General features: G+C 27.1%; 2 protein-coding genes across 4 annotated transcripts; one reads left to right on the top strand and one right to left on the bottom strand.

The window, feature by feature from the left end:
• The first annotated feature begins 191 nt into the window (after nucleotides 1-191).
• Nucleotides 192-893, top strand: LOC136080370 (uncharacterized). The gene has a single exon (XM_065796985.1). It carries the CDS (start codon nucleotides 192-194, stop codon nucleotides 891-893), a length of 702 nt encoding a protein of 233 aa, XP_065653057.1.
• Nucleotides 894-5,151: 4,258 nt separating this feature from the next.
• LOC136080843 (mucin-3A-like) lies at nucleotides 5,152-25,510 on the bottom strand. 3 transcript variants are annotated; one of them, XM_065798130.1, is made up of 3 exons: nucleotides 23,751-23,840; nucleotides 23,582-23,659; nucleotides 5,152-7,882 (listed from the first exon to the last, which is right to left on the bottom strand). In XM_065798130.1, exons 2-3 carry the CDS (start codon nucleotides 23,652-23,654, stop codon nucleotides 5,250-5,252), a joined length of 2,706 nt encoding a protein of 901 aa, XP_065654202.1. In that variant the 5' UTR covers nucleotides 23,655-23,659; nucleotides 23,751-23,840; the 3' UTR covers nucleotides 5,152-5,249. The 3 variants fall into 3 exon arrangements, with proteins under 3 accessions (XP_065654202.1, XP_065654203.1, XP_065654204.1); XM_065798131.1 differs by lacking the exons at nucleotides 23,582-23,659; nucleotides 23,751-23,840 and adding an exon at nucleotides 25,418-25,510; XM_065798132.1 differs by lacking the exons at nucleotides 23,582-23,659; nucleotides 23,751-23,840 and adding an exon at nucleotides 19,932-20,234.
• Between the last annotated feature and the right edge of the window lie 1,116 nt (nucleotides 25,511-26,626).

The raw sequence follows: 26,626 nt of genomic DNA, 5'->3' as shown, positions 1-26,626 counted from the left end.
TCTCGCTCATGGTTAATATATATATATATATATATATATATATATATATATATATATATATATATATATATATATATATATATATATATATATATATATATTAATCGATATATATATATATATATATATATATCGCAAAAACTTTTGACGTAAACGGACGTAATCGGTGCTTTCTTTAAACTAAATTAAAAATGGCTAAATTCACCGTTTCTCAAATGAAAGACCTGTTAAATATTCATGAGAATACTTTATTAAAAATATTTAACGAGAAGTTCGATAAAATGGAAATTAAGCTATTAAATCTTCATGAAGAAAATACAAAACTAAAAAAAGAAACTAATGAACTAAGGAAATCGGCGGAGTTTCTTAGCGAGAAATATGAATCAATTGTTCAAGAACTTTTTGAAATGAAAAAAAAGCCAAACTTAACATCAAACCAAAATGATATTACAAACGTTGTTGTCAAAGACAAACTAGCTGAGTTGGGAGACAGGAGCAGAAGAAATAACCTAAGGTTTACAGGAATTGAAGAAGATGAAAACGAAACGTGGGAATTGAGCGAGGAAAAGATTCAAAATGTTTTAAAGACAAAAGTTGGATTTAAAAGTAATGTTGAAATTGAACGGGCGCACAGGACAGGGAAAAAAAGTAGCAATGGAAAAAAGTATAACAGAACCATAATAGTTAAATTTTTAAACTACAAAGACAAAAAAACTGCGTTGGATAACTATGTTCAGTTAAAATTGTGGAACGATCGATTTTACGTAAACGAAGACTACAGCGAAAGAACTTTAGAATTGCGAAAACAATTATTTAAAGAAGCAAAAGATTTGAGAGCCAAAGGTAAATATGCTAAAGTTGTATATAATAAACTTGTAACGCGCGACTTTTAAGAAATTCTTTTATTTTAGAGTTATTGATTTTATCTTTATTATTTATTTTTTTTAATTTTAATTTTTTTTAAATACAAAAATAGATTCAAGTCGCTCTAAAGATTTTGATATTTTTAAATTGAATGATTTTATACTTAACAAAGAGTCCGATCCGGATCAAAGTTATTTTAGTGAAACAGATGCTTTACAAAGCAACTGCAGCTATTTTTATACTTTTGAAATAAAGAATTTCTTGAGCGTGATAAATTTAATGCAATTCATATAAATATAAAAAGTTTAAAAAAAATTTTTGAAAATCTTTGCCATAGTTTTGAGGAAAATCTAACTATTTTTAGTGTAATTTGCCTAACTGAAACCTAGTGTAGTTCTGATGACTCAAATTTAGATAATAATTTTAAATTACCGGGCTATAATTTAATTTCATTAGGGCGGAAAACAAATAAACGCGGCGGTGGTTTAATTATTTATGTAAAAGAAAACCTACGGTATTTTATTAGGCATGACATGAGTATTTCTGACGTCAATATAAAGGTTTTAACGATTGAAATATTGAGCAATAAAACTAAAAACATTGTAATTAGCTGTTGTTGTCGCCCACCTATTGGCGAAATTAAAACATTTAGTTTTATTTTTACATGACGATATTGTAAATAAAAGCAACCACGAAAAGAAATTACTTTACATATTAGGTGATCTGAATTTAAATTGCATTGAGTATCACGTCAAAAAAGACATTAATGGGTTTTATAATGGCCTATTTGAAAATGGAGCAGTTCCTCTAATAAACAAACCAACAAGAATTACTCAAACAACAACTTCCTTAATTGATAACATTATAACCAATGATATTTTTAATAATTCACTTAAAAAAGGCATTATTAAAAGTGACATATCTGATAATTTCCCTATTTTCTTTTCAATAGATATTTATGCGAAAATTTTATATAATGCAAAAAAATCATTTAAAAAACGACTTTTTCATAATAAAAACCTAGAATCTTTTAAATGTCAACTTTCTTTAGTTAATTGGACATTATTAACTTTTCTGAAGACATTAATTTAATATACAAATGTTTTTATAAAATTTTTTATGAAATTTATGACATCAATTTTCCCAAAGTAGAAATTAATTACAAACATAAAAAAATTAAATCGCCATGGATTACTAAAGGTATTCTAAAATCATCTAAAATTAAACAAAAAGTTTATATTAAATATTTAAAATTGAAAACAACTGAGAGTAAGACCATTTATAAAAGTTACGTAAGACTATTTGAACGCCTAAGGAAAAATTCAAAATCAATATACTACACTAATTTAATACAAACTTAACTTAAAACGCACTTGGCAACTAATAAACGAAATTACGGGTAACACTAAAAAAACATCGCAATCTTTGCCCTCAGTTATTAAAGTAGATGATAATTTTATTCTTGATCAAAAAATAATTGCTTCCGAATTTAATAAATATTTTGTATCTGTAGGACAAAACCTAGCCGAAATAATTCCAAACCCTAAAAAATCATTTAAGGCAACATATGACCCTCTAAACTCGTATCTAAATTTTTTTGATTTGTCTTTTAAAGAGTTTAAAAGTGCTTATAAATTGTTAAAGTCAAATAAAGCAGTTGGTCCAGATGATGTCAATGGGAATGTTATTATAAACTGTTTTGACGTTTTAAAAGACATACTTTTCAAAATTTTTAAATGCTCTATTAATCAGGGAGTTTTTCCTGATGATTTAAAAATAGCAAAAAATTTCCTATATTTAAAGAAGGAGAAAAAACTAATGTTAAACACTATCGTCCAATTTCTATCCTCTCTGTTTTTTCTAGAATTTTAGAAAGAATTTTGTACAAAAGAATATACAATCACCTTTTATCAAACAAATTATTATATAACATGCAATATGGATTTAAAAAAAATAATTCAACAGAGCATGCAATTATTCAGCTTACAAGAAGTATATCAGACTCATTTAATAATTCTAAATTCACATTGGGAGTATTTATTGATTTAGCAAAAGCGTTTGATACCATTAATCATAAAATTCTTTCTAAAAAGTTAAAATTATGTGGTATAACAGGCAATGTTTTAAAATTGTTAAAAAAGTTATTTAACTAATTGCAAACAATTTGTTTACGCCGATGAAGCATTATTATCAAATTTGTTAAATATTACATGTGGAGTTCCTCAAGGATCCATATTAGGACCTCTTCTTTTCCTTATTTATATTAATGATTTATACAAAAGCTCGGAGTTAATAACAATTATGTTTGCTGATGACACCAATTTATTTATGTCACACAAAAGCATTCCTTCTTTATTTAGTTGCTTGAACATCGAGTTAATCAAAGTATCTGACTGGTTTAAGACTAACAAATTATTTCTTAACATTGATAAAACTAAATGGGTTCTTTTCCATTCTCTTATCAAAAAACATAAACTGCCAATTAACATGCCCCATCCTGTTATTGACAATATACAAATTAAACAAGTAACAGTAACCAACTTTTTAGGTGTTTATATAGACGAAAATCTTACATGGAAAAGTCACATTAAAATCATATCAAGTAAAATTTCAAAAAGTATAGGAATATTGTACAAAGCAAGAAATGTTTTAAATAAACGTACTTTAGTACAATTATATCACTCATTTATTCATTGTCACATAAACTATGCAAACATTGCTTGGGGTAGTGCAAAGAAAATTAAACTTAAACCTCTTTATTGTCAGCAGAAGCATGTAGCACGTCTCATATATTTTAAAGACCGTTATACTCATGCCAAGTCTCTATTATTTGAAATGAAAGTTTTTAATATATATGAGCTTAACATTTTTAATATTCTTTGTTTTATGTTTAAATGTAAAACCAATTCAACCCCTTTTTCTTCCCATAATTTGTATTCATCGAAAGATAAAAATAAATACATTTTGTGGAATGATAATTTTATTAAGCAGCCCATTTTTCAAACAAATCTTTTTAAATTTTGTATTGATTATCGCGGACCATTCTTATGGAATAAAATAGTTTAAAAAAATTTTACTAAGGATTTTATTCATCAAAGTAACTACTTTTCTTTTAAACGAAAGCTTAAAGAACTCATTTTTACAATCGAAGATGTAACAATATACTTTTGATATATTTTTTTTATTATTATTTGTATTTTAAATATTGTAACGAAATGCTTATTTATAATGTAATAAAAAAAACAACAACAAAAAAAAATTATATGAATTTTTAAAATCTTTAAAAGTCATATCTTGTTAAACGATATGTTTATAAATGTATTAATTTTAATAATAAAGGCAGCGTATAACTATTTTTTTTTTACTTGATTAACTGATGAGGCTGACCACAATTGGTCAACGAAATATCGTACATATATTATTATAACTAAAATATACTTAAAAAAATAGTTGTACGCTGCCTTTATTATATATATATATATATATATATATATATATATATATATATATATATATATATATATATATATATATATATATATATATATATATATATGTATATATATATATATATATATATATATATGCACATATATTTATAAATTATTCATTGAATAATGATTAATTTATTTTTTATAATTGAATAAATTAACCAATTAATCTTCTGAATTCGTTCCGGTCCTAATTTAAAAAATAACGTCATAAGTTTAACTTACTTAACTTGTTGATTCTAAGTCATTGAACGTGGAGACAAGATTTAGTTATTGCCAAAATTTTATGTTCGAAAAGGGTAGAAAACTAAAGTGGTCTTCGATAAAGTATGGTTCAAAAACTTTAAAAAATTAACGGATTGTAAAACTGAAGTCAATTAACGGATTGTAAAACTGAAGTCAATTAACGGATTGTAAAATTTTAATAATTTATAGAATTGTAAAACTTTAGTAAATTAAGGTATTGTAAAATAATATTAATTATGGTTCAAAAACTTAAGTAAATAAAAAAATTATTTTTCAATTTATTAGAAATAGGTAATAATGCTCATATACTTTGATGTTAATAAGATTAAATTGATTTGCAAATTTATTGTTTAAATTATCTACTCAGTTTTTGCAGTTGCATTGATTTGTTTATAATAACATTTGGACCTGCATCTGCGATTGCAACTGCGATTACAGGTTTTTGTTAGCTGAAAAATTGCTTGCATCAACGCGCAAGTTGCGAAGTCTATTTTTTTTAAATTGCAACAAAAAATGATTTGATAATTTTTTTTTATAAAAGCAAATATTATTTTAGTAATTAAACGTTAATATACAAAAAATAATATTTTCTTACAATCTCTTAATCTAAAATAAATAACAAGACTTTAAAAATAACTTTAGTACAATTTAGATTCTTTCAACATTTTTTGTAGAGTAAATAGTTTCTGATTTTGTAATATATGTTTCAGTTTTATGTTGAACGTCTGAATGTAGCAATACTGTTGTTTGTTGGAGTCGATCAGTTTTTTTCAAAATTCCAGTAGAAAGTATTTCTGATTGTGTTGCATCTACTGATATAACTTTGTTGACTAGCTGTAATTTAGTTGTAAGTTCTATGTGTTCAGACATTTTTGCAATTGTTTTCATTTTTGAAACGTAAGTTGTGACAGAAGGTGCAACATAATTTGTAACGGCTGAAAACATTTTTATTTTTAGTTGATTGGTTACTTGCAACATTTCACTGGCTTCTAAATGTTTTGTAGTTAGAATTTCTGTTAAAACAAGAGCAGTTTTTTTTAGAGATTTTTTTGTAACAGGAGTTATTGCTTTTAAAGTTTCTGTTGAAACAAAAGCAGTTTTTTTTAGAGATTCTGTTGTAACAGGAGTTATTGCTGTTAGAATTTCTGTTAAAAAAATAAAAATTTCCATTAAAGATTCGGTTGCAAATGAAGTTGTTGCTGATAATATTTTTGCTGAAACAAGAAAAGTTTCTTTTAGAGACTCTCTTTCAATGGGTGTTGCTTTTAAAGTTTCTGTGGCAACAGGAGTTGTTGCTTTAAAAGTTTCTGTTGAAACAAGAACAGCTTTTTTTAGAGATTCTGTGGCAACAGGAGTTGTTGCTTTAAAAGTTTCTGTTGAAACAAAAACAGCTTTTTTTAGAGATTCTGTGGCAACAGGAGTTGTTGCTTTAAAAGTTTCTGTTGAAACAAGAACAGCTTTTTTTAGAGATTCTGTGGCAACAGGAGTTGTTGCTTTAAAAGTTTCTGTTGAAACAAGAACAGCTTTTTTTAGAGATTCTGTGGCAACAGGAGTTGTTGCTTTAAAAGTTTCTGTTGAAACAAGAACAGCTTTTTTTAGAGATTCTGTGGCAACAGGAGTTGTTGCTTTAAAAGTTTCTGTTGAAACAAGAACAGCTTTTTTTAGAGATTCTGTGGCAACAGGAGTTGTTGCTTTAAAAGTTTCTGTTGAAACAAGAACAGCTTTTTTTAGAGATTCTGTGGCAACAGGAGTTGTTGCTTTAAAAGTTTCTGTTGAAACAAGAACAGCTTTTTTTAGAGATTCTGTGGCAACAGGAGTTGTTGCTTTAAAAGTTTCTGTTGAAACAAGAACAGCTTTTTTTAGAGATTCTGTGGCAACAGGAGTTGTTGCTTTAAAAGTTTCTGTTGAAACAAAAACAGCTTTTTTTAGAGATTCTGTGGCAACAGGAGTTGTTGCTTTAAAAGTTTCTGTTGAAACAAGAACAGCTTTTTTTAGAGATTCTGTGGCAACAGGAGTTGTTGCTTTTAAAGTTTTTGTTGAAACAGTAACAGTTTCTTTTAAAGATTCCATTTCAAATGGAGTTGTTGCTGTTAAAATTTTTGTTGAAACAGCAGTTTCTTTTAGAGATTTTGTTGCAACTGGAGTTGTTGCATTTAAAGTTTCTGTTGAGACAACAATAATTTTTTTCAGAGATTCTGTTTCAAATGGAGTTGTTGCGGGTAAAATTTTTGTTGAAACAAGTACAACTTTTTTTAGAAGCTTCGTTAGGGTTGTTTGTGGTAGATACTTTGTTATAACTGGAGCAGTTTCTTTTAGAAGTTTTGTATTAAATTGAACATATGCTTTTGGAGATTCCGTTGCTACTTGAGTAGTTTCTATTAGAGGTTCTGTTGAAAGTTGCTTAAAAACTGTTTCTGGTTTTGCAGCAAAAGTCATATGTGTTTTTATTTGAGTAGTTTCTTGTAAGAACTTAGTTACATGCGAAAAATGTTCAATCATGCTTAAAATATGGGTTGAAAATAGTTTAAACTCTGTGACTGAAAAAAAAAACTTTGTTTCTGGAGCAGTTGCATTAGTTACTCCATCAGTTGCTGTTATTAGATTTGCTACAGAAGTTGAAAATTGCGCAAGTTGAGTTTCTTTTAAATATTCAGTTGATAAATCTAAACTTTCAGTTTCAAAAACATTATTAACAGAGTAGGGTTGTAATTTTATTTCATAAGATGACGGTATTGATGTTATTAATGGTATTTGAATAGTTTCTTTCGGAGATTCAGTTAGAGTTAGTATTTCAGCTCCGCTTGAAACTAATGTAACATATGGAAAATATAGTTCGGATTCTTTAGCAAGCTTTGAAAATGTTTTATTGACTAATTGCTCGGTTATTTGCAAAGGTTTAGTTGCAAGTGCAACCAGTTGAGTTTTGCTCAAAACCGGTGTATTAATAAGTTTTGATTTTGTTGCAAAAGTTGATAGTTTATTATCGACTAAGAGAAAGGAACTAAATTCATTTACTAAATTATGTTTCTTTTTGTTCTCATTATGTTTCGCTTTAGTAGATGATAATGTTAAGTTTTCAGCTGGTAATTGATTAGGCGGTTGAGCTGACGGCGTTACCAGTTTACATGTGCTTGAGCTCCACAAACATGTAAGAAAATTACTATCCCAAACTAACATCGATGGACAAGAAAATTTCAACTTTCTACCGTTGGTACAGATAAAAAACTTGTTACAATTTTGCGGATCAGCGTAATAACTTCCACTTTTACATTTGTTTGAAACTATAAAGTAAATAAATATTTTTAGAATAAATGTTTACATTGCATAAATATAACTTATAATTATTTATCACTGCTTCGATTTAGAGGTTTTAAGTTGACCTAAAAGGTACTTAAGATGTTTCAAAAGATATTAATAAATTGGGTGTGCATGAGATCTATTCCTTTGAAAACAAAATAAAAAGCGTTCCTTTTTGAGATTTATACGCTTTTTTAAATAATCACTTTGCAGAAGAAATAATCAGTGGCAGATCCAGCTTTTTTTGGTGTTTTAGATACTAACTTTCAAACATAGAGTAAACTCGAAACATTTATATGTTTATACTTGTGTCAAAATAAGGAAGTTTTGTGAAAATATTGGAATGATTGGAGCCTGGGAACAAAAAACCTAGAAAAATAATTTGTTAACTCGTTGCTCTCACGTTTAGAGAAGAGGGGGAATTTATTTTGGGGTTTTTCTGTTCCCAGGCTCCAATCATCCCAATATTTTGCAAAACATTTAATTTGACATAAATATATAAATATTTGGAGTTTACCTTATGCCTGGAAGTTTTCTTTCTCAAACACCAAAAAATGCAGAATCCGCATCTGTCTTAAGTATAATTTTGTTTAATTTTAGGTTGAATATGTTTACAAAGAATATATATCATTCTTCATGAAATATATAATAAAATAAGGATTTTGACGTTGAACCATATGGACTGGAGTTTAAAATCATTGCGACATGTTCCAATCTTATTATAGTCCTAAAAAGACCATACCTTTAAGTTCATTAAACTAAAATATAGGGTCTTTGAACAAATTTTAATCAGTTGGATTGAATCAGAAAGTAGTTTTAAAAAAAAAATCAAAAATATATTGTAATCGTGTAAAAAAAACGTTAAAAAATTTTTGTCTTAATTTTCAGACTAATAAACATTTAGCAAGTTTATTGCGCTTATTAATTGGTTAAAAATTTTAACACCGTCAACAATGTCATTCAAGCCAGTAACGCGACTTTAGAGATAGAGGTTTCAAATATAGAAAGCTTGCTTTCACAAATATTCGTGATAGTTGGAAAAATATTAGCTATTCGTGACAGTTGGAAAGCAATGTTGAAAGAAGCTAAGCTTATTGCATCCAGCCTTGATATAGAAATAAAATTGTCCAGGAACGATATTTTTTATTTTTTGCTTGTTCGGCCGAACTATTGCCGAACTTTCGGCAAAACAGGCGAACGTTCGGTTTTGCCGAACGTTCGGTGCATCCCTAATAAATATTCCTTTGCAGTTTAGTGCTTTTTCGCGATCAACAAATCAAGGCGTGGTACTCAAAAAACATCATCTGTCATAGATAATATTATTACTTATAAATCAGGAATCCGAAAATAAAAACTGGTATCATAAAAAAAGATATTAGTGACCATTTCCCTACTTTTTTTTAACAACAAATAGCTGTATAATCAAAAAACCCATAACAGTATTATTAAGGCACATTAACGATGACTGAATTTCGCATTTTCTAAAAATTTTGCTGGAAATCAATTGGGAACTATTGAACGATTGTAATGACGCATGTAAAGCATACAATTTTTTTATCCGCGTATTTACTAAACAATATATAAAAAAGATTTCCCCAAAATTAAAATAACCATAAAGTCTAAAAATAAGCATTAGGGATTGTCCATAAAAACGTCACGCAATTTTTTTCATTTTTTGACCCCTCCCCCTCCCTCGTAACGCTTGTTTTATTTTTTTTTAGTTTGTGCACAAAATTTTTTTTTTGTTGCTACAGACTTTTTGTGCACCAACTAAATAAAGTCAAAGCGCAGAACGTGCACTGCACATAGACATGTTAAAGCCGTAGACGCAACACGTTGCACCTGTAACAGGCTGTAACTACTCCGTCAACACAATGTACACATAAACTAAGTGAGATTTAGGCGCAGTTGGTTTTCCAATCAACATGTAGATACATCAACTGAAGGTTGTGGTTTAGTCAGATACTCTTAAATAACAGAAAACCTTTTCTAGATTTAAAAATAATTAAAAACAAAAGGTTGTCACGAAATCGCCAACCCCTCCCCGCAACCCCTTCCTAAAATGTACGGTAATTTATAGACGACCCCTTACATCTGGAAGACAAAGGACTTTTAAAATTGTCAAAGAAAAAACAAAAGCTTTAGGAAAAAATTTAAAAGAAAAACCAACCTATAGGGTGGAATGCAAGAAACAAACTTGATTTTCAGACTAGAAAACCTTATGTAGAAAAAATTGAGAAAGCATCTCCAGATCATAATGTTTTTTTAAAATTAACACAATTACAACAACCATAAATTTTCTAATAAAAATAATTGGGAGCAAGATATAAAACTCTAAAGATTAAAAGGTTTCTTTAAAAAAAAGAGTTATTTTAATGTATTTGAATTAAACTTGCTTTTTATTGGAACTGAACTTGCTTATAACCACTTAATAGCATAAGTTACTGAAAACTGCAAAATACCAAATAAATCTCTACATAATAAAACAAAGTTCAAATTAATTTTATTTTTACAATTAAAAAATAACTTTTCATCATTCAGCAAAAAATTAGACATAACAGAAAGAATTCTTTTTATCACATCAATTATTTTGTAAAAGACCATTAGAAAATTCTTCTTGCACAATAACTTGCACAATAATTTGCACAGTAACTTGCACAATAACTTGCATAATTTTACTATACATTTATTAGGCAGATTTTGAACACTATTTGTAAGTTATGAAAAATCTGGTTTCAAGGTTATAGTTGATATTCTAAGCAACTCTAACAAATATTAACTAATTAGATTGTCACGATACTTTGATTAAACAAATTTCATAGTAGAAAATAAAGATTCACGTATATATGTTGAACCAAAATTGAAATGAGTGTTATACTAATCCTTTTCAGTTGAGGATACTTATATTCAGGAGCTATTTTCCGAAAATCCAATAAAGTTAGTGTTTTATGCAGCATTTGAAGATTTGATCTTCTTGGAGATCTAATAATTCCATTTCAAATTGAGATGTTTCTTTAGGTATGTTTCCGAGAATTTGATAACAATCATTAATAATATCAATTAAAAAAAATTTACTAAAAATGCTAATGATGATTTAAGAGCATACAAATCTTTAAACCTATTTTGAAAGTCTTTTAATAAATTCTTTAGTTTTTTTCGGTATGATTCAATCTTATGATCATAATACTAAATTGTAGGATTAGGATTATGAATCATCTTCTTCATTTGAGGAAAATGATTAAAAGTTTTTAAGTTAAGATTTTTCTGAAATAATTTTTACTTTGAAAACAGAGTCTGAGGAAGATCAGTTATACTTTTTTCTTTTTCATCTTTTGATCAGATATATATTTTCTTTTCCCTGAAGTGACAAATTCAGATTTTGTAAATGTTGTATTACATCAGTTAAAAATAAAAGATCATACAGAAAATTCACATCGTCAAAGATTTCAAATGTCTTTTGTTTTTCAAGAAAAAAATTTAATTGGTTCTAATAGTTCTAGAAACCTATAAAGAACGTCACTTCTTGATAGCCACCTTACAGCACAGTAAAACGACAAGTCACTTGGTTTGTCAGCAAGATCCAATTCACTAATGAAATTTTTAAACTGCCTGTGATTTTTTGCATTAGATCGAATATAATTTACAATCTCCAGCACTAACTTAAAAACAATTAGAAAATTAAAAATTTTTTTGCTGCTAAATGTTCTTGATAAATCACTCAATGAACTAGGATAAACTCTGAATACGCAGGCTCACTTTTTAGTAAACCATTAAGGCCAAAATGTTTTTTAACCTTTGCTCTTGCACCATTTGTAGCAACACTAACAAGCTTTTATTAGGAGCATTGACTTTCACCAGAACAGTGTCTAGGGCTTCCTTTAGATCAATTCCACGAGTTTTGTCTTTTAGTTCAACTAAATCTAGCAACTCTTCTTTTACAAGTACATCTGGTGTTACATATCTAACAAATACTGCCATTTGAGGTTTATATTGAATATCTGTTGTTTCATTCAATGCTAAACTGAATGCTTCACAATATTTTAAGTAATTTAACAAATGCTGTTCAACTTTGATACTAATCTCAGATATTCTTCTTTCAGTTGTCTGTCGAGAAACAGAAATACTTAAAATTAACCTTTGAATTTTGCTATATTAGGATCTAAAACTGAGATCACATCTAAAAGATTTTGTTCACAATGTGACATGTAATGTTAAATCTTTAAATTTTTTTGTACTGTTCTCAATTAGACTTATATTCATCGATAAATTTTAAGTTTTATAGTATTATCTTTCAGCGTTCAAAAATTATAATCATATAAAGTTTAAACCCTCCTCAATTTGAAGGTTTACAAAAAGGGGTTAGATCCGCTGCTGAAGAACAATATCAGCTAGTATCCGAGAGAGATCTCTCATTGAAATATTCCGTCTAAAAACAAAAATATTTAATATCATGCAAAAACCATGTTTACCAATGAAAAAAAGTGAAAAGCTGTTTAAATCTATATTTTATTTCATATTAAATTTTGAGTTTCTTGATTATTACCTCCTAACATCTTCTTCTCGGAGTAATGCTTCTTGGATAAGCAGACCTTTTCTCAAAATATTTCTTAAAGTTGGCACTTCTGACGGAAGATTCTTACTTCCGCCTAAATAAGTTGATTACTTTGTTTCCATATAGTCTTGTATTTTTTAAAGCAGTCGTAGTTAATTTATTATCTTTATAAGGATTTAATTTTACATGATTGCAAATAAAAAATTGAACTCTTTTTATATAGTTGTAAACCACGATAAACTTATAAAGACATAATTATAAAGTCGTAATAGTTTGAAATAAGCTACACTTCAACCCCAAAGTAAAATTAAAGCATCATTATTAGCAAGTATTTTTTTTTAAATATATTTCGCTGTTCATATAAAAATAAAATAATAAAATTACAATGAAACTTTTACTTTACACAAAGAATATACATATAAATCAGACAGGGGCTAAAAGAAGATACGGATGACTGGTGTCACCACAATCTTTTTATAGAGCCTCTTTACAATAACATTTAAAGCCCACATAGTTTTAGTAAATTTACAATAAATATTTTTCTGAAAATTACTACGTGAAGAATAAAAACTCATATATGCATACATACTCATATACACATATACACATATGTGTATATGAGTATGTATGCATGTATGCATCAACACACACACATATATAAGCATACGAATATATATGTCAAAAATTAAGGAGATGCAATTTTATTTGTCGTTTAAAAGAGAAATTTTTCAAATTTTGTGTATTGTTATTTTTCAATTGAGAATTTAGACACTAACGATTTTACTCTGCTCAAGTGATAGTTATGGTTGGTATTTGACCGAAGATTGTATTTTTGTGAAAAAGCCGACGTAAAAGTATCAGAAAATACTTTTGGCAGCAAGTTATTCTTATATTTATACATAAATATAAATTTTTGAAGCAAATTAAGTATGATATATTTAAGACATTTATGTATTTCATTACAAATGAAGGGTTTTCTAATAATACTATTCTAATAATATCAAAATAAAGTGTTTTGCGTGATTTATAATCAAGAAGGGTCCTAGATTTATATAAAACACTTATAGTAGAAGATATTTTTGCTTCAATAAGACTAATATGTTTTTTCCATGATAAGTTCTCATCAAAAATTACTCCCAAAAACCTTGTATGATTTACTCGATTTATTTCATTTTTATTAATTGACAGTTTTGGTATACTTTCAATTTTTACTTTTTTACAACTTTTGGTATACTTTCAATCATAGTCATTTTATCTGAACTTTAAAGACGTCATTCATACAAATAAAGTCTGAAAAGTTCCAATGTAAAAATTTTAATAAAAGTTTTAATTATTTAAAGAATTTATCATTTATTCTATAATACCTGCTTTTTTTATTTTCAATTTTACATCGCCCTTTGCCCCGCAAAAATTTATTTTTTTAAAAAAAAAAAATTATTCATGTTTCATCATCTATGGTAAAACATGAAGAAAAAACTTTATACAGTTTTAGATTTCGATAATTTAAAAAGTATGAACCACCCTTGCGTTTATACTTAAATCAACAATTTTATGTACCCAAAAAGTGCAATCCGCATTGATAAAAGTTTGTTTTTTTTTAATTTTTTTTTGGAAGTTTATACTTACATATAGCACGACATTAATTTTTTGCCAAAAATCTTCCAACGCGAATTGTTCGCGCGAATATCAAAATTAAGTGCCGTGTAGACTGGAATATTTTTACTTTTGGTTCAGTCTACACTAAAATATGCAGTTAAGTAACCCAGGTTCATGGCTTAATTGGTCAAGAAGTGAATGTTTTAATGTGTTAATATCTTAAAATATAAGTTATATTTTTGTTTATTGCAGAATATTTTTACACATGTTTGTATTTTTACAAATGTTTGTATTATTTAAACCATGATAAATAAGTCTACAAAAAGATGTTCAATAAACCACTATGTTACCTCTTCTATACACATAGTTTTATATTTGAAACTGGTACTTGCATTATTATCTTTCTTTTTAGCTAGAGATTTTGAAAGATTATATATATATCTTGAGATATTGCATTTTTTCTTGTAAAAATTAACATTTTTTATTTTCAAAAATTCTTTAAACCTAAAATATTGAACTACCTTTAAAATCTCTAACTAAATATTATTATATAACATATATATATATATACATATATATATATATATATATATATATATATATATATATATATATATATATATATATATATATAATGGTTTATATATATATATATATATATATATATATATATATATATATATATATATTATATAATATATATATATATATATATATATATATATATATATATATATATATATATATATATATATATATATGTATATATATATATATATATATGTATATATATATATATATATATATAAATATATATATATATATATATATATATATATATATATATATATATATATATATATATATATATATATATATATATATATATATATATATATATATATATGTATATATATATATTAGGGTACGTCACTTAAAACAAGAATGAACAAAGAAACTTCTAGCATCAATATTATAGTGCCAATATATATTATAAATAAAAATTCAAAAAAACAAAATCTAAAAAATTCTTTTTTACCTACCAGTGAACTGGTTTTTTGTCATCAAAAAATGTAAAATTTTAAAATTAAAAAAATTTATATCTCAGTGAATTTCAGTCCAATTTTAATGCTATTTGTGTATACGACATGAAAAAATTGGGAAAATGATTGGCGTCAAAAAACCAAGATTAAACTAGGGCCAACGACAGCAGAGAACCCGTCTGGGGCTGTCCCCAGACTTTTTTTTTTTTTGCAGAAGTTTCAAGTAATAGTAAACACAGGTTCTGATTTATCTTCTTTGTCCCAGTGGATCAGTTCTCGTATGGATAAAGCTCCCAGATTCCTTATCTTGCTATGCAATATATATCTATTGCTTGGGAATGAATCAAAGATTCAAAATGAGCAAAATAAGCTCCATTTTTTATGTACGGAGTAACAATTTCTTTTATCTCATCCTCCTGTTTTCTCTGCAGTCTTAACAGTGTTACTATATGTTCCGGGACCTTAACAATACTGCGTTTTGCTTTGATTTTATACCACATGTGTAAATACAATTGAACTACCCATTTTAAAATTAAGTGAAATCTTCTTAGCACATCATCAGTAAAGCCATGGTCACTCATTTATGTACTCCCCAAGGAACCATCCAATTAAATAGTCCAATCGCTGCTTGTTTAGCAGGCTTATTGGATGGTATTGCCTTCATGGGTGTAAAATGTGTAATATAGTGACTGTCAGGTTCAGAAGTAACACTAATGTGTTCTTCTTTCACAACCCTTTGATGAAATCGTTTTGTTACAGGGTTGTGCTTTAAAACTCTGATAAAATCTTTTCTGCCATCAGCAAATATGCCTTTGGTAGGTTGTACTTGAATCTTCATTTCTTCAGATGTCTTTGCTTTAGTCATTCCTGTTTGCCTAGCTCTAACAACTTTTTTAGGATCTACAGCCAAATAGGACATTTCAGGTGTTAAAAAGTTACCCAGAATAAGGTCTTGAAGAAAAGCTGAAACTACTGCAAATGTTGCAGATAGTGAAATATCAAATATCAAAGAAGAATATCATTAAATTTAGTTTCCAGTTATCAGTGGAAGCTGGTTCATCTTCCATTTCTATTCTATTTGAATTATCATCACTTATGAAAGACTTAACAAGATCTTTATTTCTTGAAGTTTCTCCCTCTTCTTTTTTTCTAATTTTTTTCTAGACTTGACTCTCCTTTCAGCTTCTTTTTTTCTAAAGAAACCTGTCTAGCTGTTTCTATAGTATCTTTACAAGTCATTTGATATTTTGATCGTGACCCAGTTTTTTCTCTTTCAGCTTTTAACCAAATAAGTTCACTTTTTGGATTTTTTTTTCCCTCGGACAGGTACACTGAATTTGTGCAAAAACTAGACAACTAATTTTTTAGGCTTCTTTTCCAATAGAAATATCACCAAACTTATTCTAGGCTAATTTTATTTTCTGTACCAAAGTTATCTTGTTTATTATCAGAGGAAACTTAAAAAGAGCAGTCAATCTTGGCCACTGTTGAAGAGCCAAGAAGTACACTAAGTTCTCTTACAAAAATACTCCTTAAAAATAAAAAAAATAATCAAAGGTTTGGCCTAGTGAATACAAGTAAGTATAAACAATATTTCTGCAATCTTTTAATGTGACTTTTTTTACATACTTGTCAATCTCTTTTTTAATGAGCAAACATTCTTGAAACAACCCTAAAGATATCTCTAATAGTAGGCACTTCTGAAGGATTAAGATCATTACTTCCACCCAAATACAGTGAAAACTTTGATTCTTTTTTTTATCAGAATTGAATCTTGTAATTTTAGGAGCACTCATTCTTCCTGTTAATATTAAATAAATACTAGCAATTAGCAAAACTGGAAAATCAACCAAACCGTAAGTAAAGCACTTTTGCACTGCGTATTCATGTAAGAGGTACATGAATGCACCGTACGAAAGTAATTTATTTCCAGTTTTATTGATTGCTAGAATGAATAAATGATAACATATGCTTAAATACAAAAGTATTTCAGAATGTGATGTATTGTATTCTTTCCAGAGTACATACAGAAGAGTTCATTAGTATAAAAGTGTGCATTATGAGCACATAAAAAGTTTTTAGATAAGGAGGACCTTTTTATGTGCATTATGTGCACATAAAAAGGTCCTCCATATCTAAAAACTTCAAAACCTTTATTAAAGAAAAAAAAACAAGTTCTTTATAGAAAGAGTGAGGGAGGGGGGACATGTGACCCCTGATCCTCTGGCATCATCAGCCCTGATATGCTCTCAATCTTTCAACGCCAATCATGTTACCATTTATTTATTAGTTGTTAGACACAAAGAACATTAAAATTGAACTAAACTCACTGAGATATGACTTTTTTAAATTTGTTTTTTATTTGTGTTTATTATATATATTTTGGCACTATATTGATGCTAGAAGTTTCTTTGCTCGTTTTTGATTTAAGTGACGTACCCTAATATATATATATATATATATATATATAATATATATATATATATATATATATATATATATATATATATATATATATATATATATATATATATATATATATATATATATATATATATAAAATAAATGTATATAAACTAACTAAATAACTTAACACACTAAGGACAAATTGTTAAATTTTTTTACAAATGAAGTAAAAGATAAGTATGGATTTATGTTTAATGTTTCAATGTAACTTTTTGATTAATTTTCAGAAAATTGACAGCCATTTTTAAAAAAAAGTGTGTTTTTTAATATTTGATTTAAAAAAGCAAACTATTTTTTAATAAAGACTTTATCTTGTATGTTAAAATGTAGATGTAGTAAAAATTTTTCAAGGTAATTGTATATTATACAATTGTATAATATACAAGGTAGTTGTAAATTATACAATTACCTTAAAAAAAATAATATTTAATATCATAAACGACTTGGATTTAGAAAAAATCATTGCACTGAGCGTGCAATAGTTGACTTGACTGACAGTGTTTTAAAAGGATTTGATGACAACAATTATACACTGGGAGATTTTGTAGATCTATCGAAGGCATTTGAAATTGTGTATCATGAAATCCTTCTCTATAATTTACGAAACTACGGAATTTTGAATTCGACTTCAGTCTTATCCTTTGAATCGTAAACAATATGTAACGTATGACCTTACCAGTACACAGTTAAAAACTATAGAAACTATTACTTATGGTGTCCCCCTCAATATTTGGTCTTCTCCTATTTCTCATACATATAAATAATACCCATTTATTCTCGAAATTCCTAAATTTTATTCTCTTCGCGGATGGTACTAATATTTTCTTTTCTGGTAACAATTTAATGTTCATTTTTTCTACTGTTAACACTGAACTAGTAAATCTCAACGAATGATTTGAAGCTAATAAACTTTCCTTAAATAATGATAAAACGAAACACATTTTGTTCACAAAACCCTCAGAATCTGATATCTTACTCCTTAAATTTCCAGTTTTATTTATAAACAATAATAAAATAAAAAAAGTCCATTCAATAAAAATTTTAGGCATTATTTGACGAACATTTAAATCATATTAAATTAATAGAAAATGAAATCTCTTAAATTTTTGTGATTATGTTTAAAACCTTTCGAATAATATGTGCCTAAAAAGAGAATTGAACATGCAGTAATAAAGTTAGTTTAAATATTTTTCATTTTTCCATAGCTTTATTAGCTTTGTAATATAGCTTGGACAAGTAATCAGTTATTTTAATTAAAAAAAATTTATAGCAAACAAAAGCAAGCGACTCGGTTAATTTTAAATGCAAACAGATATGCATACGCCAAGCCTTTATTAAAAGAAATTACTGTTTTATATGTATACGAACTAAATATTTATCAAAATTTATTGTTTATGTTTAAACTTAACAATAATAAGCTTTCGTCGTATTTTCAGCCACATGTCTTCTTAATTAATTACAGATACTTAACAAGACATTCTATTAACAATTTTTACACTCCGTCAACAGCACTTTTAAAATCTCAATTACTTGTCGGGGTCCACGTCTGTGGAACTCAATCCTTAATAATGACATGAAATCTATAACAAGAGTTAAAGCTTTTAAAAAAACTGTGAAACAACATTTGTTAAATCTAACTATTTAAATACCGATAACAAAAGCATTGTTATTAATGATCAAAAAAAGATTGCTGAAAGCTTTAACATCGAAAAGACACTAGCTAATAAAATAACTCAAAGTAAAAAAATAATTAAGTCATATTTAAAAGAAGTGGACTTTGTAATGGACGGGTTTGACTTATCCTCTAATGAGCTTCGAAATGCATTTAAAACAATACAATCAAAACAAAGTCCGGGCCTTAATGACATAAGCTCTCAGGTGGTTAAAGAAGTTTATGATGTTATTGAATATTCCCTACTGTATATTTTTAATCTCTCATTAAAGATTGGAGTTTTTCCTGAACTCTTAAAATTAGCACGCGTAGTTACGATATTTAAAAGCAGAGATAACTCTACTTTGTCAAACTATAGGCCTGTCTCCATACTTTTATGCTTCTCGATAGTACTAGAGCGCATAATGTACATTAGGCTTTTTACATACCTCCAAAATAACAATGTCCTTTTTAATACGGATTTAAAAAATACCATTCAACTGAAAATACTGTAATAAAGTTAGTTAACGAAATTTTGAATGTGTTTGACAAAAATCAATATACACTTGGAGTATTTATCGATTTGTCAAAGGCTTTCGATACAGTGGATCACGAGATCCTTCTACAAAAACTTAGTAATTATGGTATATAAAAAAAAATATATAAAATGGTTTAGTTGCTATCTAAGCAATCAGAAACAAGCTTTACATTACAATAAAACTTACACTTATATTGAAGCCATTACTTGTGGCGTTCCCCAGGGATCTATTCTAGGTCCTTTGCTTTTTCTTATCTATATTAACGACATACTTTTATCTTCTCGTATACTAAATTTTATTCTTTTTGCAGATGACACCCAAGCTTTCTACACCCACTCAAATATTAAAACTATTTTTAACACAGTAAATCAGAAGCTTGAAGAACGAAGCGATTGGTTGAAGGCCAACAAACTTTCCTTGAACATTGAAAAAAGCAAATACATTCTTTTCGCAAAACCATCAAAGTCAGACACATTATTAGTAAAACTTTCAGATATTTTAGTTAACAAAACAAAATTAAAAAGGGAATTTTCTGTGAAGTTTCTAATAGTAATACTAGATGAACTACTAGCTGAAAAGAACACTAGATGAACTACTAGCTGAAAAGAACTAGATGAATACTAGCTGAAAAAAACATATCAAGTTGTTAAAAATAAAATACCTAAAAGCATTGGGATTATGCAAAAAACTAAGTATATTTTAAGTATGTTTAAAAAGTTTATACTTTGCAGTTGTTCATAGCTACATTAGCTACTGCAATGTTGCTTGAACAAGTACTTACCAATCAAAACTAGCCCTAATTCATAAAAAACAAAAGCAAGAATGCCGCGTATTCACAAATGGATATGCTAGTACTAAACAAATAATGAAAGAACTGAGAGTTCTTAATATTTATGAACAAAACATCCATAACATCCTTCACTTTATGTTTAAATTAAATAATAATTTGGTCCCAAAAATATTCCATAATTACTTCCAACTTATTAATCATAAATACGAAACAAAACATTCTTAGCAGAACTACTATATTCCGAAAATAACTTTGAGACAATTTTAAAATTCCAAATTCTAAATATTTAGAAGAGGACCACAATTGTGAAACTCATTTCTCATTAATGAGATCAAAGCGATAAACTCGTTTCAACATTTTAAATGCATTGTTAAACTACAGTTACTTGACCTCAACATTACTGAAACAATCTCTTATTTTTTAAAACTTTTCCACGTTTCGAAATTTTTTTCATTTACACAATAAAAAAAGGAAATGTTTTTGGTTATATTTATATAAATGCATTTAATTGTATTTATATTTATAAAGATACATTTACTTGACTATTTTAATTATACAAGTTTTTATATTTATATATATTTAAGTATATATTTATATGCTACAAATATCTTATATTTAACTGATATTGATAGTAAAATATAACTGAAATTAATGGGGCAAGATGATAAGACCATCGTCTTCATCTTTTTTTTGTATTTTTAACTCGTTTTGTTATGTATTTATTTATCTTGTTATATATTTACTAATATGTATGTGTGTGTTTTACTCTTAAATATGTAAGAACTAATTTTATACTTATATATTTTATGAATTAAATCGTGTAAGTAAAGTAAACTATTTCGCTACCTAATGAGAAAGGTGATAAGATGTATTGTCTTCTGCTTGCTCCAGTCAGAATTTAAAGAGTATGTATATATATATATATATATATATATATATATATATATATATATATATATATATATATATATATATATATATATATATATATATATCTTTTACAAGTACATTGTAAAAGTGTTTGTTTAGTGACGAAATATATATACAAATACAAATATATATACAATACATTTTGAGCGAACCATTGGAGTTTTGCTGTAATCGGCTGTTACTTTTGGCAGCTGCCACAAAAAGCACCTCCATGACATTATTTTCACCTCAATATTTACCTTATATATTTTTAATATATATAAATTGACATGATTGAGCAATTAAATGTTATAAAATAGATCATTTTAAATAATAAATCTGTATAAATAATATTTATACAGATTTATTATTTAATTGATATTTATAAAGTATACAATCTGTTTAAATGCTAAACTAACTAAATTAACCTAACTAAAAAAAGTTTCAATTGAACCGAACGCATCAATCATCAAAAACAAATAATCATATAAGTCGGTTTTTAAAAAACAGAGCTAACAAGTTACTTGTTTGATTGTTAACAAAATAACTTCGTGCAGTTTTAGAACGTGTCTGCCACCCCCCTCCCCCACCCCTTGTCACCCCCCTTGTAACTCTTTATTTTTGGACTATTTATGAGCTAGTTATTCAAATTGTTTGCATTTTTTGTTATGTCTAGTAAAATAATTTTATAAATTGCAAATCATTTTTATGAAATAACATATATTTCGTATTTATTATAGTTATTTGCATTCTTTACACCTTTTCCACAATCCGTATCAGGTAAACATGGACGCAAGAAGACAATGCAAATAATCTAAATTTAAAAGTTAATAAATATTTTTAAACTGAATTTTAACCGCTGAAAAACGTTTTTACTTGATTTTTTTTTTTTAATAAAGTACGAGGGCCATGTGACAATTTTGCATCCGCCAGATCCGCTAAGCATCAACTCTTTTAATTTAATAATTAAAAAAGCGTAACAATAATTACAAATGTTTTATCTAAATTTTTAGTAAAATTTATATCAGGGATATTTTAATACAGCGGGGAAGAAACAATATATTTTTCTGGAATGTATATTCTAGAATATACTTTCCAAGAGTAAAGTTTGTCCTTGTTCATACTTTTCGAGGGACAAAAAAATGTTAGGAAAATTTGTCACACAACACTGGCTTTGGCCAAAAGATTGGTAAGTAAGAAGGCATAATCTTTCTGCTTAAATGGTCTGCCGCGGTGCTGCGTGATAACACCTTTAGGTTATCTTGAACCACCTTGATAACCATAAAAAAAATATTTATTTTTAATTGGCTTATTAATCAATCAAAATAATAATAATATCGACTCAATGAGTACCCTGCTAACATAAATGTAAGTGGGCTACTAACAACTAGCCAAATTATAAGCTTCTATATAATACCGCTAAAAATGGCTAATGATACCAGCAAGCAAGTTATAGCGGAATTTCAGTGGATTTATACAAGCAGTTAGAGTTATCCACTGTAGTTTTGCTCATCGGTTACTTAGTTTGCCATTAGTGAGAGCCACCAAAAGTGGCTAGCCAATAACTAGCAACTTATAGCAAATAGCAGTAGTGGTCCACTAAAAACCCGATGAGCAAAACTCCAATGAACCGCTCAAAATGTCTTTATAGGTCAACTCCAAATTCACAAATTAGTTTTAAATTAACTAAATGTTAGTATACTGCCAACATTAATACCCAGCAAACGTTCTATAGAGAAATTTCAGTGGACCTATATAAGCATTTTGAGCGGACCACTGTAGTTTTGCTAATCGGTTACTTGGTGGATCATTAGTGATATCCACCAAAGTGGGCTAGCTGATGACTAGCCACTATATCACATGTTGGAAAGTTATTGGTTGGCCACTAATAGTGGATACCTCTAATGGTCCACCAAGTAACCGATAAGAAAAACTACAGTGGACCGCTCAAAATACCAATATAGATCTTCTGTAAGTTCACTACAAAAATGTTTGCTGGATATATATATATATATATATATATATATATATATATATATATATATATATATATATATATATACACGCACAATAGTTAAATTATACCAAAGTAATCATTACGCGTTAGCCGAACCGCATAAATTATAACAATGTTTACCTCGTTTGAATGATAAAGCTTCATTTATTAAAGCAGTGTAAAAGAGAAAACAAAAGTTCCAAAATTTTTTCATTATATCTAAAAATGGTTTTCTTATTAAAAATTAATTCGGCAAACAAAATTCTTAAAAAATTTATTCCCTAACTTTTAATCCTAATTTGCAATTTACCTCATATCCTGTAACGAAATTAACAATCTTTAAGCGTAAAGAAACATTTATCCATATACGCGTATACTATGCTATTAAATGCTATTAAATATGTATTATTGCTTAGTCTGCAATTTTATCTGCGGATAAAGTTGTAGACTAAGCAATTATACAATTTAATTTTATAGGCCTATAGAACTAACATTAAAAAAAAGCCAGCTTTTTTAATCAAAAACAAAAGCAAATTGGTGAAAACTATACATTTTTAGTATTTAGTAAACATATATATATATATTGATTGATGCAAGCCGTAAATACTATAACAAAAAGAAATAACCATTAAATTTTTTTAATAGCGGTTTCTCTGTGACAAGACCTGATGGTCTTCTTTGAGTATTCGTGTTCTTTATATTTATTTTTATTCTTTATTTCTTAACGATATCTTGACTTGTTAACTATACATACATACTATAAATATATGCAGTGCTCGAGGTGGGGCGGGATGCCATCCCGTCACTTCTTTATAAAGTATAAACTCTCTCGTCACCTTATTATAAATCTCTATATTTGATTTTCAAGTTATAGTCGGTTTTTTTTACGAATTTAGTCGGCTACGGGTATTTGACACAATTCAGTGGGGTAAATTTTAGTTTTGAGGACCTATTCTTTTTTTTTTTATTGACAGGTATTTGAAAAAATTAAAGTTTAAACTGATTAACATGAATTGATGGTAGATTAAGTGATTTCCAAATACGCATTATTATTATTATGATATTAGAAAATAATTTGAATCTGTTAACCACAGTTGATATGATAATTCATTTTTAGCGTTAAATGTTTTTTTTAAAACTTTCAGGAAAACTTGTGTTCTTTCACATTTCTTTTTTGACGAAATTTTCATATTATACTTAATTTAAAATATAACACAATAACTATTGTTGTTGCATTTTGATAACTTATATCTATTTTAATTAAAGTTTTTTATATTTAATTTAATTAAAAATTTAATTAGGTTTTTTGTGTTTGAACATTTTATAAAACTAATCCTATTTTTATTAAAGATTTTTATATTTAGTTTAATTAAAAATTTAATTAGGCAATAAAAATTATACTTATATTATAAAATAGTATAGGCTTAGTATGAATTTTCGATTAAAATTATGGATTAGGTTTTAGACCACTCCAAAATTTACATAACCATAAGCAAGTTTCGATCATTATTTTATTTTAATCGAAAAGTTTTTTTTAAGAAGAAAATGGATTCTTTAAACTTTGGAGTTATTAAATAGACCATTCCCCCCCCGACCTAAAAATAATAATAATAACAGCAATTTAATTTGTGGTAGTGAGGGGGAGGGGAGACATATTTTAAAGTATGGTACCTATTATGTATTACTTTTCTTCATTCAAAAAAAACGAGGTATTTATGTTTTTCAAAACTGTCAATGTTAAAATAATTTCTTTAATTATATCTATAAAAATATATTTTCTTTTAACACAGAGTTTTTTTTTTAAATCTTTTTTTTTAACATTTCAGTAAAGTGTTTTACAATATAATAGTTAACTTAAAACATTGCTACACAATAAAAAATATAAAATAAATAGTAATAAACAACAAACAAACAAAAAAAAACAACGAAGAAGACCAATTAGGTTTTGTCATCGAAAACCGCTCGTAAATTACAAACCTCATAAAATTCCAATATTTACATAAATTCATAAAATATACAGCTAACTATTGAGCGTTTAAAAACATAAAACATATCATCAAGAGACAAAGAGATTTCTAAAATCTTTTTCCCAAAAGAACTCAAGAGAAAAATATGAATATTTTAAAACTATTCTGTTCTAAAGAGAAGCTCCACGAAACTATTCTGTTCTAAAGAAAAGCTCCACGAAACTATTTTGTTCCAAAGAGAAGCTCCACAAAACTATTTTGTTCCAATGAGAAGCTCCCCCAGTAAGCACATAACGTTATTTTAACGTTGCGAGTTAGTTGATATATCGTTAAAAAATAACGATCTAAATTTAAACGTTAATTTAACGTAAGTTCAATGTCAAAAAAAAAAAAACGTTGAAAATTTCAACGTTAATTGAACGTTTACTTTTGACTAATTTTATTAATTAAAAAATGTAGTTAAAAATAAAAGTTGAATTAACGTTGAAATTTTCAACCTCTTTTTTTAACGTTGAAATATCGTTGAAGTTTAGATAGTTGAAAATAAACGTTCGAAATGTCAATCTTATTTTAACATTAACTTTTAGTGTTTTTTTTTTTTACGTCGAAAATGAATAAAAGTTTGCCAACGTAAATGTACTAATATTTTTTTTATTAAAATAAACTTTAATATTGCACATTGATGGAACATTAATGGATTAAGAAGTAAATGGCTGCTATCAAAAGAAGAGAAAAGCATATAGCTGAACTTGTTCGTTATATTATAACTAGAGATTGTCCTCCAGCCTTTTACAACCTATTTGAAGATCGTAAAATTTTTATCCATTCTTTATCCAATTTGAAGATCCATCAAATTGGATAAAGAATGATTTGGTCCATTGTCCGAATAGAAATATGAAATAAAAAAATTAAAATATAACACAACAGGTGGTTGGCTTAAGTTTAAAGTAAAATTTAAAGTAAAACTACAGGTACTTTAACCTACTATATATAAATGATTACAACATATCTATAATTATAAGAGTAATATTAAAGACCATTTAATCTTAGGTAAATCTTATTAAAGTATTTATTAATTGTATCCCTTTGCTAGGGATTGGTATAATATGACAGGCTCGAATCTAGGGTAGAGCCGTTGTGGCTAAGGCTACACCTTAAAATAATCAACGAATAATATAATATATAATAAAAAATATAATACTTCAACATATTTTTAAAG

This window comes from Hydra vulgaris, chromosome 05, assembly GCF_038396675.1.
Source record: "Hydra vulgaris chromosome 05, alternate assembly HydraT2T_AEP".
Taxonomy (NCBI): Eukaryota; Metazoa; Cnidaria; class Hydrozoa; order Anthoathecata; family Hydridae; genus Hydra; species Hydra vulgaris.
This window is presented reverse-complemented; position numbering and strand designations above follow the sequence as displayed.